Raw genomic sequence first — 19453 nt, 5'->3', positions numbered from 1 at the left:
AATGGCAGTATCCTTAACATGTTTGTATTGACCTACCATTTCCAGTGTTTTCGATTAATTGTAGATTCATTAGGCGGGGGGGGGGGGGGGGTCTCCATCACCCAGTACTGGAGGATGCACCTATACTGACCAATGTCTATGGTTTTGTAAGTATAGCGTATGTAACAGGTAAAGAGAGAGAGAGAGTGAGCTGTAAGGGAGATCTATGGATCTTGTGGTGCAAAGGTGAAAGCACTACTCCCTGTACCACAAAATCCCTGGCCTCGAGGGCAGAGGCAATAGTATTCTCACATAGCTATGCCATGCTACAGAATTACCCCTCTCTCTCGAAACGTCCTTGCATTTGCACCAAGCCCTGAATGCAAACCTGTAAGCTCCTCCAAATGCCATCCCACTGCCGTCACCAGTGTAACAGGTCGATGTGAAGAAAGAGTGATGGGCATGATCACTGAGCATGATCCATGGATGGATCCTGCAGCATGGGGAATTATTAGATTTTTTTTACATCAAACTAGTCAGGGCTTGGGTGAATAACTTTCTTGTCTCAGTTAATAAAAAATTACCATCTTCAGTTGAACAACCACAAAATACATTATTGTAAAGGGCGCCTCCTAGTGTTTTTTCAGAAGACTGCGAATGCTCTGTCTCAGTACTTCTTCATGACAGACGGGGAGGGGGAAGCAGAGAACTGTAAGCTCAGTATCCATCTTAAAGAGAAAATAGGAAAGAGAAATCGCGTCCCAGGGTTATCCCTCAAAAACGGTATCTTTTCCTCCTGATCCGTGCTTGGGAGCCCCAGGAGGGGGCTGTGTCATCGGCTGTAGGATGTCCCGACATGAGGGTAAGTGAAAAATAGACGTCCTTAGCGTCGCAGACTGAGCGCTGAAGCTTGCTAGCTAACATGCCATGTTTCGTATTGCAATGCATTGGACAGGGCTCATGATGGCGGCCACCATGAATGTTCAACCTTTTCCCAACCTCCTGATAACTGGGTGGAACCAGGCAGTTTTTCTTTAACGACAGTCTCCGAATTCATTAACAGTCATGTTTCAAATAAGTCATACGTCTAGTCAGGGGCATTTTCTTTTAGCGAGTTAGCTAATGCTAATTAGCGTGCTAACGCTAGCTAGCTAAACTGATGATGGTCCGACGGTTGCTAACTAGTTAGCTAGGACGTTAACTAGCTAGCCAACTAGCGTTCTTCAACGCTGTGCACAGTAGTAGTAGCTCGTTTGAAGTGTCCAGACTTTGGTGAATGGAAGGGTGAATGCGTGGTATATTTTGGTATGGCCACAGATTGTTTTCAGAGCTAGTCAGTTAACTGGACTTCGTGCTGAAATACTCAGTCACCAAGGTTTTGGTCATTGAATGCACTGTCATCAATGTATCGTTAGTTTGAGGCCCTCCGTCAGTGGGCCAAACCTAGGCATGTATCTAACTAGCTAGCTAGTCTATCGTCACTCAATTATCTAACGTTAGCTACCTATTCTAAGTAAATTCATTAACGTTAGCTAGCTAATTAGGGTTATCGGAGTAGAAGAGTACCGTATACCAGCAAACTAGGTAACTGTAAGCAGAGTGAAGTTAGCGAAGGTTAGCCAAGTTAACTCTGTTAGAGCACGGATTTGGAGAACAACCAGTTTGATAGCTAGCCTTCTCTATCTGGCTTGCTAGACACATTTGTTCACTTGTGCCATATTAGGTCTGGATAACTAGCCAGGTCAGGCTTTTCCCCCCCAATGAAGTTAACGTTGTAGCTAACTAAGGATCATAATTTTTCAATTTAGACCCGTTTCTGGTGAGGTTTGGAGAATAATTCATTTTAGCTGGGCTGCTGCAGAGGATCTGTGCGAATATTATGAAGGCCTGTTATGAAGTCGGTGAATTGGTGCATTGGCTAGCTATGTCAAAATGACATACAGGTACCAAATAGGATATTTTTCTAGGCAGCACGCCTTTTATCCCTAGTCTGGTTGTGCTCTGTTAATCTATTACATTCCACTCGTGTCCACTCTTGTCATTAGCAAAAGAGACTGGCCTTTCGGGAAATCTTCAAATATGAACATTCTATCATTAATGAGCTCTAGGAGATCAGAAGATTTAATACAAAATTGATAACCCTCACAGCTATCATCCAATCACAATATTTATGCAAATTAGGTTGATAGAACGTTTTCCTAACTTAATTCATATATTTGATTGGAAACATTCAAACATTGGGTATTCTGTTGCTGGGTGAACAGCATTCCTGTTTATTGCATTTTTACAAATATGGTCACCACAGAATCTCTCGCTGTTCAAACTTCTCCTCCAGTTCACTGTGAATCTCCTATTTTATATCCTGCAAGGTGCTTTTTTTCTTCTTCTCTCAAGTAGGTATATATTTTTTAGTTGCTCAAAATAAGTGAATTGCCAGGGAACTCGCAATATGATATTGTCACAATACTTAGGTGCCAATATGATATGTATTTAGATTATATATGTATTGCAATTTCAATACTGTGATTTTATTGCGATACCATGGTCCAAACATATTTCTCACCATATGTCTGCTGCGGAGGGACGAGAGACCTATGAGAGAACGAGATTTGAGCAGTAATGGAAATAAGTGAGGAAAACAAATTGGCTCCCTATTTTAAAAAGATGGAGAACAAGCTATGAGGGGAAAATACTGGAGTTTTCGTGCAGGTACAGCCAACTAGCAGAAAAATAATATTGCAATATTGTCAAAACAATAAAATAAATAGTTAAATAATATCCCTATATGTCACTTGATTTCCTCAGTGTTTTAACTATGTTGTCTGTTTCATATCTGTAATCATCAGTCAAAAAATATAAATGACCAGTTTATGCTTCAAAACCAACTTTAAGAGGTTTTAAAAATAGGTTCTATTTGACTCAAAATTCCATGACATACAGTAAGGCATTGTTGGTAGAATAGATGGATGCAGTTAAACATAAATATTTAAGTGATGATGCCAGAGAAGCCGGTGTTTGAATGATATGATGGCACGGGTGTTGTTAGGCCCAAGTCGAGAACAGACTTCGAGGGCATTATCACATTATACAACGGGTTACCAAAATGTTCAAATAATGATTGACATATTTTCATTCAAAAACTTTATTCATACTATTTCATCCATCCACAAGATGTATATCGGTTTGGTTGCCAGAGACACACGACCCAGTCGTTAAGTCTATTTGTTCTGTGTCTATGAACGCAACCCAGTCGTTCGTTCTAAATGTTATATTGCCATGCCGGCTGGCAACCTTCTTATCCATTGCTTGCTTGCTAGCTAGTCAACTACGGCCACCTTACAGTCATGTTATGTCAAACAGTGCAGCCATAATAACAGCTAAGTAGCTGCATTTGCATTTGTTTAAATGTCACTAGAAAACAGCTTATTTCGATACATCCATAACTAGGGTTGCACATTTTGGGGAATATACAGAGGTGGAAACTTTCCATGGGAATGAACAGGAATATATGGAATTAATGGAAATATATGCAAATGAATGCCATTTAAATGTAATTTTTTTCGCATTGGATACATTTACTGTATCATATGGAGACAGAAGCATAAACCTTTTACCTTATCATAAGTAGACATAATTGCAAATTATTACATCCTTCCAATAAAACAAAAACAATGTAGTTACAAATTGAACTTTAATTAAATGAGTTGACTCTTCACATGGGATGATTTCACTGAACAACAAAAGGGAATATTGAATGATCCCCAATGATCCATCACATCTCCCAAAAAATGTTCAACATGCATCTGTAAAATTTTGGAATGACTGCCATATTGCATCTCCATCCCAAAGCCCTTGCTTGGAAGTGTACTTCACCAGACTGCCAAGAACCTTGCCCTCATCCAGGCCAAGGTGGTGAGACACGGTTGTGATGACATCATAGGCCTTGTTGATCTCTGCACCAGACAGGATTCTCTTGCCAGCATACTTGGGGTCCAACATGTACGCTGCGGCGTGTATGGGCTTCAGGCAGAAGTCTTCACGCTTTCTGATGTATTTCAGAACTGCAGTTTCCTCTGCTTGGTGCAACAGTGAAGTGGACAGGGCAGTACGAATTTCTTCTCTTACATCTGTAAGCAGAGTCTTAACATCAGACAGGTTGGCATTGTCTCCCTCAATCCGTGCAATGGCTACTGCTATAGGTTTCAGGAGTTTCAAGCTCCTTACCACTCTCTTCCAAAATACATCATCCAGGAGGATCCTCTTGATGGGGCTGTCCATATCGGCAGACCGTGATATGGCCATTTCTTGGAGAGACTCCTACCCCTCCCTAACAGGTGTTGCTGGGCAGCTTCAATGTGGTGCTCTTATTCTTCTCACTTTGCTCGGTGAGGTAGATTGCTGCTATAACTTGATGACCCTTCACATACTTAACCATTTCCTTGACTCTCTTGTAGTGTGTATCCATTGTTTTCAGTGCCATGATGTCATTGAGGAGCAGATTCAATGCATGCCAGCACAGCCAATGGGTGTGACGTGAAGGTAGGACTCCTCCACTTTAGACCAAGCAGCCTTCATGTTCAGAGCATTGTCTGTCACCAGTGCAAATACCTTCTGTGGTCCAAGGTCATTGATGACTGCCTTCAGCTCATCTGCATTGTAGAGACCGGTGTGTCTGTTGTCCCTTGTGTCTGTGCACTTGTAGACTACTGGTTGAGGGGTGGAGATGATGTAGTTAATTATTCCTTGCACACGAATATTCGACCACCCACCAGAGATGATTGCAATACAGTCTGTTTTGTCTATGATTTGCTTGACCTTCACTTGAACTCTGCATCCAGCAAATTAATAGATAATGCATGTCTGGTTGGAGGGGTGTATGCTGGGCAAAGACCATTCAGAAATCTCTTCCAATACACATTGCCTGTGAGCATCAGAGGTGAACCAGTTGCATTCACAGCTCGAGCAAGACATTCATCAGCATTTCTGACTACGTTCCTCCATTGAGTCAAAATAAACTTCTCATTCCAGGAGGACCATGAGCTGTTGCTATCGATAGATAAGGTGTCTGATTCGTCATTTTCACCTCAACTAGAAGTAAAGGGACTTTTGTCAGAGGTTGCTTGTTGTGAGCGCTGAGGGAACTTTATGCACTTCGCCAGATGATTCTGCATCATTGTTGCATTATTCACATATGATTTGGCACAGTATTTGCAAATGTACACAGCTTTTCCTTCTACATTAGCTGCAGTGAAATGTCTCCACACATCAGATAGTGCCTGTGGCATTTTCTTGTAAAAGTTGGGAAAAAATCCAAATACAATTCCATGTACAGATAAATAGTGAAGAAGTTAGATTAAACAACTACTTTGTAAAATAAATATTTTAAAATGAAACATTTATGGAAACAGGTGAATTAACACTCAGTTAGCAGGCTCAAGTAAGCTAAAAACCCACATGGTAGCAAAAACTAATTAGCATTGTAATTAAATTGTTAGAAATGATTTAAAAACACTTTGCTGTAGGCTACTATTTACTAGTTAACAAGAAATCATGTATGTCATAACCCTATTCACCCCACTCAGTATTGTAATCAAAACTTACCAGAAAGCATGTAGTCCTTGGCTCAGACAGTGTAGTAGTGTGTGCTTAATAGCATCTTACTAGTGTGCAAGATCTTGAGAATCAGCTGTACATGTGATGGAAGAATGCACTGTGCATGCAGAGGGTTGCAATTCTAATTCTAATTGGGGATAGTTTAACCAAAATATGCCATAAGACCTAGAATTGCCTTGTGTATCCCACAAAAAAGCTAACCTTTTTGATGAATTTAAGCAAAATTACCCAAATTCCCAGGCTTAACTTCCCATGGAAATATCCCAGACGTTTCTGGGTCCAGAAATTAGACCCACCCATTGGTGGCATCCAGGATTAGACCCACCCATTGTATAAAATTCACCAATACATGTCTTGGTAGTCCCAAACTATTGCTATCAGCTGACCTGGTACATTGTTTGATGCTGCCACCCATTCGGGATGCACCGTCAAACACCAGGCCCGCGGGCTGAATAGGACACAGAAGCGAGTATAAATGAGTCAACAGTCTTTATGAAATTAGACCGATGCGTCGCATAGGTTAAGTCCACTTCAGTTGTAGTTTTATTTACTGCAGTGTCTATTAATTGTTAAAACACACGGCTGCTTTCCCATTTTATATTGCTATGGAAATGCCTTACTATACTTCATTCCCAAACATTCCATGAATTTATGAAAATGACCTTATGTAAGTGCTTGCTTGTCAGAAGAAGCAACAACTGTAATTCTTCCTGGGGGGTGACAACAGATTTTAATAAGATTTCATGTTGCTAAAATGCGGTCAATTCCACTTTTTAATAAGAGAGGAGTCATGATAATCGGCGTATTTGCGAGGAATGACGACAGGTGCCAGTTACATTACTTTCCCCATTAATGGGCTGCCTAGTGGCACAGCGGTCTAAGGCGTTTCTGTGCAAGAGGCGTCACTACAGTCCCTGGTTCGAGTCCAGGCTGAATCACATCCGGCTGTAATTGGGAGTCCCATAGGGTGACGCACAATTGGCCCAGTGTCGTCCGGGTAGGCCGTCATTGTAAATAAGAATTTGTAAATAAGAATTTGTTCTTAACTGACTTGTCTAATTAAATCAATTGAATTTTTAAAAATGTATGGGATGCAACTGAAGCAAATGTAGCTCGATTTGAATCTTGTAGGCTAATATTTTCTGTATCATTGTTTCTCTCTCATTACGGAGTCCTCTCTAGCCACTTTGAACAACATGATCTTGCATTGACACTACCTTTTCACAAGGCAATGACTGCAGCAGGTTTGTAACGGTATTCACACAGTCGGTATTAAATAGAATGTTTCGGCCCTACCTACCTGTGGGGAAATCAACCTGTTACTTAGATTACCCCACAGGCTCACAGCCCAAAATGTAATTTTAAAAAGTAAAGCTTTCTTGTAATCCATTTGTTTTAGTCAATTACAAAACTACATTTTAAGAAAAGTACAACATGTCTAAAGATTACTTTAAAAAATGTCTTGCTCCCTCGCGTTCTTACGACCTAGAAAAACTTAATATTGTAGGGCTACTGACCGGAACGATAAGTTAGCCTAGACCAACAACACAAATATATTATACAGCTACAAGTAGTGAGTGGCTTTAAATGTCTTAGCTATGTGTGTGGTAAACATATCACAGCTATGTGTGGCCTACCTGAACACGGCATCCCCACATTTCCCACACAGAATAGTCTGAATCCACAGGGCTCTTCTCGCAGGCTCTATTTCCCTACTTCGGAGTATTACAAACCTTAGGTTGGGATTTTTTTTACTTGGCTACATGTACATTGAACTACACAGCAGCTTTTCGGGCATGTTTTGTTATTTCTCTATAACAAAATAACTTTTATAATGGGGATCAATTGGAAAGAATTTAGTTTTCCCCCAATTTGTGGGCGTGGTCAAGGGGAATTCCTTATGGGAATACAGACTGCGACTGTTTGTTTGTTCTACAAATTCTATATTTCACCAAATATGCACGCACCCAATGTCCCATAACATTGTCATGGAAAATATTCATGTTTCCGTCGACCAATCAGCAACTGTGCCGTAAATTCGGCTGCGTATTGAGATTGCCGAAAGGCCAGCAGTCTCTTTGGCAAATGACAGGAGTGAAATGTTAGCTAAAAATACTGGTACCCAGGCTACTTTTATCCAGAGTCCAGACAAGCATTGCATAGGGGCAATTCCACAGTAGGAGTGACACTGAAACCAAAAATGTCAAAAGTTTGAAAACATTTTCAATATCTTTAACATTTACTTGGAACAGTGCAAAATCAAAGTCTGGTAACAAAATGATGGCACAAACTGTCATTCTGTGGTGTGAAAGACACCGTTTTGCAAGTATAACAAGATTTTTCTATTGGGCAAATTCAGGTAGGTCCCTCCCCGTTTCGTTTGCTTCAGTTTAAGAAACGTTTTGCAACAGGCCTCATTTATAAACTATTGCATACGTACAAAATATGCCCCAGAACATGCGTGCACCAGTTTTCACGCAAAGGTTGGCATTTATAAAAACTGAACATGATGTGAGAATGTGGTTATCCTCCCACAAACTTTACATCATGCGTACGTGGTTGAAGTATTGCTTTGCAAGAAGGCAAATGAGTGCAAATGGGAATATAGGATGACTTATACATAACAAAAAAACAGGTAGCTAAATATAATAACAAGATGCAATAATTTGCTGTTCGTGAGAAACTATTTATTTGATCTTTACATTCATTCTAAAATAATGACATCTATTTCCAATTCAAATTCCTCACCTTTTCTGACTGTGATGGTTTCATACTCGTGAAATAGCCTATAGTCCTGCAACAGGGGATGAATGGTAGCCTATCCTAACATCTCATGTCATTTGGACCCACTTCACAGCAGTAAATAGATAAGCTACCGGTATTTTGCTCTATGCGATCCGAAACACAGTTTAACGGTAGAGCAGATGGTTCTCCTTTTCCGTTGACATTTTGTAGACCACGTCTGAATACTGTAATGTCACATTTCTCAAGTAGACAAGACACTTTCATTTATAAACATAAATATATCATGACCATTGCACCTTTTCTAGCCGCGATGAGTTCATGTTCGGAGTAGCCCTACAACAGATTGGCATCTCTCATTTAATTGGGGCTATTATCATTGAATGTTCTCTTTTCACCTGAAAGGGATGTATAACATATGGTGTAATTTAACTGGTGAACAGACAGTTGATATTTTTTTGCATTAAATTGTAGGCCACAACTGTAAGTAGACCTACTATAGTAAAAAAAAAAAGTTTCCAGAGTGGACAATATTTAAGAATTCACGGGCAGTGCAGCATATTTAAGGTTCAGGGGAAAGTAAATACCAAAACATTATTTAATTAAATTATATGTTCACAGGTTCACAGCCATTTGCAATTGTTTTCGTATTTCCGAAACCGCAAATGTCACTGCAAAAAAATATATATACAAATCTGCCAACACATTTAATCAAGTTCGCTATTGATATTTCCTTTAGATATTTGGCAGGGTAGCCTAGTGGTTAGAGCGTTGGACAAGTAACCGGAAGGTTGCAAGTTCAAACACCCGAGCTGACAAGGTACAAATCTGTCGTTCTGCCCCTGAACAGGCAGTTAAATCCACTGTTCCTATGCCGTCATTGAAAATAAGAATTTGTTCTTAACTGACTTGGCTAGTTAAATAAAAAATACAAATAAATACAAATTCTGTCTTGGCCCAATTCCAATACTTCCAAATTATTCAGCAAAAAGGGGGAGTATTGTAACTTGGAAAGGTGAATGATGGGCTTTATTCAGGCGGTAGGTCTGATTTATAACGGGAAACATGCATATGTAGTCATTTCATGAATAGCGCCTGCAGGTATTTAGTATAAAATGTGTGCAACGGTTATAAATGAGGCCCCTGGCCTCTGAGTAGTGTAGCAAGGGGTGTAATTCATTTGGTACCATTTCCCATTAGTGCTTGATTGTCATCAAAGGATGGGAAGTCAGCTGCTGTTGTCATCATCACAGAGCAAGGGCATATTCTCAAATTGAAAATGTTGAGAATCCAGACAATTGAATGACCAATCTTGTACAGAAGTTTTCAGTTCTCATAAATGTCTGACCATACGTGAGCAAGGAACAGCAGCCTTTTCTTTTTTCAGTTCCTACACTTTGTATCCGTTTTGTCAGTTGCCTAAGGAGTGATAAGGGCTATGTGATAAATGCCTTGGGTTTATAACTGTGGTGAAATTGTCTGATAAAAGCAGCAGTAACAAAGTGAAGGTGGTGGTTATAGCAGTTTAGATAATGTCCTCCTTCAGACCGGCGTCATCATGAGATGACAAAGGGACAGGAAGCGGACATTGGGGTGCCTTTTTCAAATGGTTATTTTTATTTTCACTGTCTACGTGCTCCGTTTCTGTTCTCCAGATCATCTCTTTTGTCTCTCTTTAGGCCTGCTTAGTTTATTATGTAATATAAAGCCCGGGCAACAAATGGGAAAAGAATACGGACAAATGCATAAGAGCCGATAAGATGGGGCATTATTATTCAGTGCCAGCCAGGCACACACTGGCATTCCTTAATGACTTGCTACTGACTTTTAGGTGGATTGTCTTCTCGGTTGGCATTTGTGGATTAGTGTCAGTGCCAAAGACTGGCTGATGAGTGTCAGCCAGCCTCGGAGCAGACCACTTTCTCTCTCCCTCTCCTCCTCTCTCTCTCTCTCTCTGGTCGTAGGCCTACTCCACGCTATCATGTATGCAATTAGTCTATACGTTGACATTCAGTCCTCACCCTTGTTTTGCAGGTGTGAGCTGTGACGCGTGTTTAAAAGGGAACTTCAGAGGGCGCCGGTACAAGTGTTTAATTTGCTACGACTACGACCTGTGCGCGTCGTGCTACGAGAGCGGCGCCACCACAACGAGACACACGACAGAACACGCCATGCAGTGTATATTAACCAGGGTAGACTTTGGTAAGGACATTTGCTGCGTAGATTAGACATTTATAATATGAGTTTTTTCTTCTTCTGACCACGTGGGCCCAAACTGGGCTTGGAGTTCTTCTTGGTCCGGTCATGTGGTCAGAAAAAAAACACCTTGCCCTAATTGTATTTTATATAAAATGTTTGTGTTATGATGATGATGATGATAACAGCGACTCTAAAGACAGATTGTTTTCTTTGCAGACCTGTATTACGGCGGTGAGGCGTTCTCAGTAGAGCAGCCCCAGAGCTTTTCTTGTCCTTACTGTGGTAAAATGGGATACACAGAGACATCCCTACAGGAGCATGTCGCCTCCGAGCATACAGAGACCTCCACAGAGGTGGTGAGTGGACACATCATCCTAGTGTTTCATCTAGCTTTACTAAGATGGGAAAGACCATTCCCCCAGTCTAGCTCTGTTGCCCCTTTTGCTTAGAAAATGTCCTCCATTGGTTTCAATAGGATGTTTTTGGCGTTTACGTCCTCTTATAAGAATCTATGGTTAGATTAGATTCCAGGGCTCATGGACGCATTAACACAATTCTCAAATGGTTATTTTACAACTGACGCTTGTCAATAACTTAAAATAACTTGAGTGGTCAGTTGAATATATCCAGAGGGTGTTTACTGCTTGCTTTATTTCAGATCTGTCCAATATGTGCTGCGTTGCCGGGCGGGGACCCCAATCATGTGACCGACGACTTTGCTGCTCATCTCACACTTGAACACAGAGCACCTAGAGATTTAATATCTTTTCAATGCAGCTCTTCTCTGTCTGTGTGTGTCTGCTTCTGCGCGTGTGTGTACACCATTGTGGGCAGGGTGTGTGTTGTTTCTGATTATTCCAAGTACTTGCGAACCCTTTCAACTCTGCTCCTTAACCTGCCTGGTTTACGATGAGTCCAGCGGCGTCCGGCACGTGCGTCGGATGTTCCACCCCGGTCGCGGGCTGGGCGGTCCCAGGGCACGCAGGACCAACATGCACTTTACTAGCAGCTCCACCGGGGGGCTCTCCTCCTCACAGAGCTCCTCGTACTCACCCAGTAACAGGGAAGCCATGGACCCCATAGCAGGTGAGCAGTGCACCTGGTCTGACCAGCCTCTGTCTGTGTAGTCAACGACAAGCAGGGTCTTTCCCATTGAGATGGATAGAGAATCTGGTTGTCTGCTCTTTACTCCCTGATCTGTGTTCACTTCTGCTATTTTATTCACCAGTCTGCACTGGATTCACTTGAATGTTGACTTCAGTGGTTATCTTTCCGTGAGATGTAATGGTTCTGGCTCTGAATCTCGTATGAAGTATAACCTGCATTCCTAGTGCTGTGCCTCTTTTCTGTGACAGTCTTACTGTATATCACATTCACCTGTCTCTACTGGAGCCTAGTTTGAAACTATTCATCTCGCTAGAAGAAACTCGGAACACACTTCTTCATCTCTCCTCCCACAGAGCTGTTGTCTCAGCTGTCGGGCGTGCGGCGCTCGGCGGGCGGCCAGCTCAACTCGTCGGGCCCGTCCGCATCTCAGCTGCAGCAGTTACAGATGCAGTTGCAGCTGGAGCGCCAGCAGGCCCAGGCGGCCCGGCAACAGCTGGAGACGGCCAGGAACACCACGCGACGCTCCAACCCCGGCGGCAACATCAGCGCCACCATCCCCCCGCCCAGCGCCGTCGCCAACTCGGCCGGCGTGGCCGAGAGCAACCCCATGGCCTCCCACAGCTCCCAGTTCCTGCTCACACGGTGAGTTGGTCGATCCCTCTGAAGTGTACATGTGAACAAAGCCTTTAAAAAAATGTTTTTTAACTTGACTATATTATAAATGGAAGGCTCTGTACACACACTGTTCGCTGTTACTGCTATCAGGCCCCAGGTGTTGAATGCCCCAAGTGTCCTCTCCTTACTACCCTTTTTCGATACCACATTGTGAAAAACAGTTTGGTACTAGAATTTTGTTAGTTTTTGTTCCTCTTATCAAATGTCTCACGTTTGTAAATCAACTAATTGTTTATCATAAGATCATAAGGCATGAACAGAATACATCAGTGATTCATATTCGCTGCAACTTTCTGAAGAGGCAACGGCATGGGAATACCTGTCTTGTGTGTGGTGCGCGTGTTCACCACTTTGTGTATCTGTTAGTATTGCCTAATAAATCGGACTGTGATACCAATTCTTGGTATAACGCCTGCAACAACTTTGAAAGTGTCCTTACAAGCCAGAATGTTGATTAAAATACAATTTGAACTTACTCTACAGATTCTGTGTTGGTCCTTCAGTGGGTCGAAATTTGAGATAAAATATCCACAGGAAGGTATTATTCGCCAGACTTTTTAGAGCGCCGGTGCTGCCGTTATTTGAAAACCTGGCACGTGTGCAAAGCCATGTTAACACTAGTGATCGGAGAAGAAAATCGATAGAAGTTTTGGGACAAATTGATATCAGTATTTGACTACCGAGTATTGATCATCCTATAGCTTGTTCTACATCTTTTTAAGTAGTCAACATGTTTTCAGCTCTTATTTCTCTGACTGATCAAGCTCGTTTTTTCATGCTCTTTGTCTCTCTACAGCAAACTTAAAAATGTGCGATATGTTTGGAACGTCAATCGCAATAAATTTGCAGTGTTGAATTGCAATACATATAGAATCGTGAAAATTGCAATACATACCTAACTATCATGATAATATCGTATTGTGAGGTCCCTGCCAATTCCCAGCCCTAGTAAACACCTGCAAGACTTCGGTTTGTATGCATGCATCGCATATACAGTGCATTTGGAAAATATTCAAATTTTATTACTTTAAAATCCTCAATCTACACACAACACCCCATAATGACAGAGGAACTAGGTTTTTAGACGTTTTTGCTTATTTATTGATTTATTTTACTAGGCAAGTCAGATAAGAACAAATTCTTATTTTCAATGACTGCCTAGGAACAGTGGGTTTAACTACCTGTTCAGGGGCAGAACGACAGATTTGTACCTCGTCAGCTCGGGGATTCGAACTTGCAACCGTTCGGTTACTAGTCCAACGCTCTAACCACTAGGCTACCCTGCCGCCCATGTAATGAATATAAAAAAATTACAATGAAAACCAAGCCATGAGGTCGGAATTGTCTATAGAGCTCCAAGACAGGATTGTGTCGAGGCACAGATCTGGGGAAAGGTACCAAAAAATGTCGGCAGCATTGAAGGTCCCCAAGAACACAGTGGCCTCTGATTCTTAAATTGAAGAAGTTTGTAACCACCAAGGCTTTTCCTAGAGCTGGCCACCCGGGCCAAACTGACCAATTGGGGGAGAAGGGCCTTGGTCAGGGAGGTGACCCAAGAACCCAGTAGTCACTTAGAGAGCTCCAGAGGTCCTCTGTGGAGATGGGAGAACCTTCCAGAAGGACAACCATCTTTGCAGCACTCCACCAATCAGGCCTTTTTGGTAGACTGGCCAGACGGAAGCCACTCCTCAGTAGAAGGCACATAACAGCCCGCTTGGAGTTTGCCAAAAGGCACCTAAAGACACTCAAATCATGAGAAACAAGATTCTTTGGTCTGATGAAACCAACATTTAACTGTTTGGCAAGCGTCACTTCTGGAGGAAACCTGGCACCATCCCTATGGTGAAGCATGTTGGTTGCAGCATCATGCTGTGGGGATGTTTTTCAGCAGCAGGGACTGGGTGACTAGTCGGGATTGAGGGAAAAATGAACAGAGCAAAGTACAGAGATCCTTGACGAAAACCTGCTCCAGAGCTCTCAGGACCTTAGACTGGGGCGAAGGTTCACCTTCCATTAGGATAACAACCCTAAGCACACAGCCAAGACAATGCAAGAGTGTCTTCAGGAAGTCTCTGAATGTCCTTGAGTGGCCCAGCCAGAGTCTGGACTTGAACCCGACCGAACATCTCTGGAGACACCAGAAAATAGCTGGGCAGCGACGCTCCCCTCCTACCTGACAGAGCTTGAGAGGATCTGCAGAGAAGACAGGGCATATAGCATGTGTCAAACTCCTTCCGCTGAGTGTCTGCCTGTTTTCACTCCACTCCACTTGATAGATGAATTAAGCTCACTAATTAGTAAGGAACTTCACTCACCTGGTTGTCTAGGTCTTAATTGAAAGGAAAAAAACAAAAACCTGCAGACACTTGGCCCTCCGTGGAATGAGTTTGACACCCCTGGCCTATAGGTTAGCATGCTTCTCTCTATATTCAGCTATTAATAGGCTATATGTATTTTAAAATGCGGTGTAATATAATTTAGAAATGCAAGTCATTACTCTATTCTTCAGAATTGCATATTAATTATACATTTGTTTCTGAAGTATGTAATTTTGAGGGAAAATTCTACATCTCAAGTAGGACGATGCCTCTAAAGGGTCAGAGACACACCAAAAAATCTTAATATCTTTAGGTACTTAGCACCCCTACCCAGTGTCGACAGTTAACATTTTGTTGTTCACGCAGCCATTTAACCACAGATCAAATAAATACTCCAGACCACAAGGTGGTGGCAGCTTGTTTTGTATTTTGCCAGCATTAGAAAACAGATGGCTAAATTGCAAGCTGTGCAAATGTTTTTGCTAGTTAGCTAGAATTGTTAGTAAGCCCTTGTGGCAATCTGGCTAGTATCAACAACTACACTGAACAAAAATATAAACGCAACAAAGTGTTGGTCCCATTTTAATTTCTCTACCAATGTTATTTTTGTGAATTTGGCAGTACGTCCAACCGGCCTCACAACTGCCGACAACGTGCAACCCCGCCAGCCCAGGACCTCCACATCCGGCTTCTTCACCTGCGGGATAGTCGGGGGGGGGGGGGTCAGGACTATTTCTGTCTGTAATAAAGCCCTTTTGTGGGGGAAAACTCATTCTGATTACCTGGGCCTGGCTCCCCAGTTCAGTGGACCAGGCTCATGGCTGCCCCCTTGCCCAGTCATGTGAAATCCATAGATTAGGGCCTAATGAGTTTATTTCAATTGACTGATTTCCTTCTATGAACTGTAACTCATTTTTGAAATTGTAGCATGTTGCGTTTATTTTTGTTCAGTGTAGGTAACTAGTACCATTTATAATTAAATCACAATGGATATTTTTTTTGGAAAGCAGCCAAGAGTCAGTGTAGAAGCGAGCTAGCTATGTTGTGCTATTGCATATGGCGACGCTAACCGTTAAGCTAACATTAGCTAGTAAGCGAACTGGCACTGACAGTAGGAGAGAATGATTATTTATTCATCATACTAGATGGCTAGCTTGGTTAAACAAAATATGTAAAGACTTGCTCTAGAAAAAATGTGCATTATGCAGCTTTGTTTTTAGTTAAAACCATTCTGATGAACTGGGAGTGGATTACACTGGGTAAAGTGCCCTCTTTTGCTTTTCTTTTTCTTGTCACTCCTGTCGGCTCTCCCACGTGGAGGTTCATGCTCTTTGATTGGCTCAAAGTCAAGTTGTCCACCACTGCCGAGCATTGCGAGTCCACAAGTAATGGTGGGCATACACTACACGACTTTTAAAATGCTAACAACTTGAACGTGCTCACATTTTCAGATTTCCTTGTCCTAAATGTTTCATTCCGTCTTCCCTCAACTCCAGGACGTGGGTGTTCACATTACACGATGATTGCCTTGCGTTTGTCGAGAAAAAGATGCTGACACGCAAACATTGAGCTGCTTTATTAGTGTGCAAATTATTATTTGCAGAAACGTCAACAAATTTACGGAGGGGCTTAATTTCATATTATCTTTTTGGTTTCTGTCAGTAGTTCGCAGATGTAATATTGGTGGAGTATGTTTTGCATGGAGATTTAATCTAAGGACCAATGGAAAGGTCTAAAATGAGCAAACTGGGCCATGTAAAACTAACTTGCCCATTTGAAAAGGCAGCCACGTTCTCTCCACAGCTCCATCAACAGCTCCATCAATCTTCCATCACCTCGGTCCACATGGTGCGTGTTGTTGCTAGATTTTTTTCCTAGACCTAAAAATCATTGTGGACTTAGAAAAACAAAATTGAATGTTCTATTACATTTTATTTTTTTAAGTGTGTAACAATCTGTCATTCTCCCCGCTTTCTTTTTTGCCGTGTGGTCGAGTATCGTGATGCTAACCCTGGTATCAAAGTCTAAATACTGCTATGACAACACTACTGCAGTAGTCCCGGCCTCTGCTCGGTGCTAACCAGTTCCCCTCTTCTTTGTCCTGCTAAAGGTTAAACGAGCCCAAGATGTCGGAGGCGGAGCGGCAGGTGCTGGAGGGCGAGCGCGCCGACCGCAGCCTGTTCGTTCAGGAGCTGCTGCTGAGCACGCTGATGCGCGAGGAGAGCTCTTCCTCGGACGAGGACGAGCGGCGAGATTTCGCCAGCTTTGGGGCCATGGGCTGCGTGGATATCATGCCTTTAGACGTGGCCCTGGAGAATCTCAACCTCAAGGAGAGCGGTACAGGCAGCTACGGCAGCAGCTCGAGGAGCTCTAAGGAGCCTCCACCGCCTCCTCTTTGATGTTATCCCAGCACCACGCAGACTTTGTCCTCTGTGCTGCTACTGCCAGTGATGGGCGGGCGGTGCAGCAGGCTGTATTTTGGTTTGTTTTTTGGTGATTGTAATTTCAGGTCTGTCACCTTTGTTACATTGTGTACAACCATAAAAAAGGAGAACGGGAGCGATTGGGGAAAGTGCAAGTGGATGAGTGCGCAGCGCCGAGCGAGTGATGAAGAGAAAATAAATATATAAATATATATTAAAAAGTTGATAATCACATAATTTTTCTTTAGCAGGTCAGCATTAGGTAGCCGTGGCAGACCTCTGCTTCCTGTTCTCATGCAAAAGGCTCCTTTATAAATACTCCACATTCAAAAACTGAAGAGGAATCAGACACCCTCTGATGAAGCTGCTGTGTGTATTTATGACTTAACTAATAAAGTGCTTGAATGGTTTACCATAACTACTGCATGAGGTTCTTTGCAGCGTGCATGACTTTTTTAATGACCTTATCGTCATTAAAAAGCTCAAAAAATAAAATAAATCCCCATGCTTTTTTTAAATCTTCAACCATTTTTAAAAGGGTTACATGATTAGAGTTTTTCTGAAAAATTGAATATCACCAAACAAAACTGACACGCTGAAAAGTTTAGGAACTTTTACAACTTTTTAAAAATTTTAATAGAAAAAAGCAACCTATTGGAATCTGTTGTAGCTTTTAAAAAGAAAACAATGCAATGTGTTTGTCTCTCGGCCCGGTTTGTCCTTCCCTCTCTGTGGCACCATCGTCTGTATATAACAACGTGCGGCACTAATGTCAACTCAAGACGTCTGCGTCTACTTAGCAGATGATCAAATAATACAGTACTAGGAGCAGAAAAACAAGATCTTGCCTCTGACATTTTTCCTAGATGTTGATGTTTTAGTGATAAGCAGTGTGTAACCACCAGATGTAGTTTCTAATTTATGCACCTGTACAGAAGAACTAGTCTCTCCCATTCTCATCAATCGCACTCAACTCTGCTCCTCTCTCTGCTTCTGTAGGCCCAGACTCCCTCCCTGCATTCAGTTGTATTTCTTCTCTTTGTTGAGGAAGGGGAGCTCGGGACTCCACATTGCAGCCATTGTTTTTTTTTGTTCGACTTACGTTCAGATTTAGTTTTTCAGCTGAAGATAGCACAGCACCTTCTATTTATTCCCTTTTTTTTCTCTGATTCTTTAAAGCCTTGTAATGAATCATGCCACCTCCATGCCTATACTCTTATACTCTATGTAAAATACAATGAGATGTATATTGAATTTGTGCGTTAACTTTCATAATGGTTCTAGGACATGGGCAGACTTTTTTTTTTTTTTTTTGTTAATGTAAATTTAGAATACTACAATAAACTGCGCACAGCTTTTGATGAAACGAAGCACCTCCCTCTTTATCTGTCTGATGGCGTGTTATCCGGCTACTGTATAGGGCTTTTCACACTGCTGAGCTGTACCAAGCTGTACTAGTAGCGCATCCACCATAGTCCCCGGGAACCGTGCTGGAAAGGGCAATGTGGAAAAAGAAAAATAACAAACCCAGTACAGTTTGGTTATGGTCTGCACATAATTGTGAAACGGGTATATCGTTAAAGTCAGAAGTTTACATACACCTTAGCCAAATACATTTAAGCTCAGTTTTTCACAATTCCTGACTTTTAATCCTAGTAATAATTCCCTGTCTTATGTCAGTTAGGATCACCACTTTATTTAAAAAATGGGAAATGTCAGAATAATAGTGGAGAGGGTTATTTATTTCTGCTTTTATTTCTTTCATAACATTCCCAGTGGGTCAGAAGTTTACATACACTCAATTAGTATTTGGTAGCTTTACCTTTAAATTGTTTAACTTGGGTCAAACGTATTGGGTGGCCTTTCCACAAGCTTCCCACAATAAGATGGGTGAATTTTGGCCTATTCCTCCTGACAGAGCTGGTGTAACGGAGTCAGGTTTGCAGGCCTCCTTGCTACACACGCTTTTTCAGTTCTGCCCACACATTTTCTATAGGATTGAGGTCAGGGCTTTGTGACGGTCACTCCAAAACCTTGACTTTGTTGTCCTTAAGCCATTTTGCCACAACTTTGGAAGTATGCTTTGGGTCATTGTCCATTTGGAAGACCCATTTGCGACCAAGCTTTAACTTCCTGACTGATGTCTTGAGATGTTGCTTCAAAATATCTACATAATTTCCCTCCCTCACATGATGCTATCTATTCTGTAAAGTGCACCAGTCCCTCCTGCAGCAAAGCACCCCCACACCATGATGCTGCCACCCCCGTGCTTCACGTATGGGATGAAGTTATTTGGCTTTAAGCCTCCCCCTTTTTCCTCCAAACATAAGGATGGTCATTATGGCCAAACAGTTCTATTCAGACAGGAGGACATTTCTCCAAAAAGTACGATCTTTG

General features: G+C 42.0%; 1 protein-coding gene across 1 annotated transcript; it reads left to right on the top strand.

The window, feature by feature from the left end:
* The first annotated feature begins 640 nt into the window (after positions 1 to 640).
* On the top strand, positions 641 to 17466 carry LOC124048626 (E3 ubiquitin-protein ligase KCMF1). The gene is made up of 7 exons (XM_046369600.1): positions 641 to 841; positions 10369 to 10536; positions 10750 to 10889; positions 11192 to 11293; positions 11442 to 11619; positions 11994 to 12282; positions 16744 to 17466. Exons 1-7 carry the CDS (start codon positions 826 to 828, stop codon positions 17030 to 17032), a joined length of 1182 nt encoding a protein of 393 aa, XP_046225556.1. The 5' UTR covers positions 641 to 825; the 3' UTR covers positions 17033 to 17466.
* Positions 17467 to 19453: the final 1987 nt, after the last annotated feature.

Source organism: Oncorhynchus gorbuscha, linkage group LG11 (assembly GCF_021184085.1).
Source record: "Oncorhynchus gorbuscha isolate QuinsamMale2020 ecotype Even-year linkage group LG11, OgorEven_v1.0, whole genome shotgun sequence".
Classification (NCBI taxonomy): Eukaryota; Metazoa; Chordata; class Actinopteri; order Salmoniformes; family Salmonidae; genus Oncorhynchus; species Oncorhynchus gorbuscha.
This window is presented reverse-complemented; position numbering and strand designations above follow the sequence as displayed.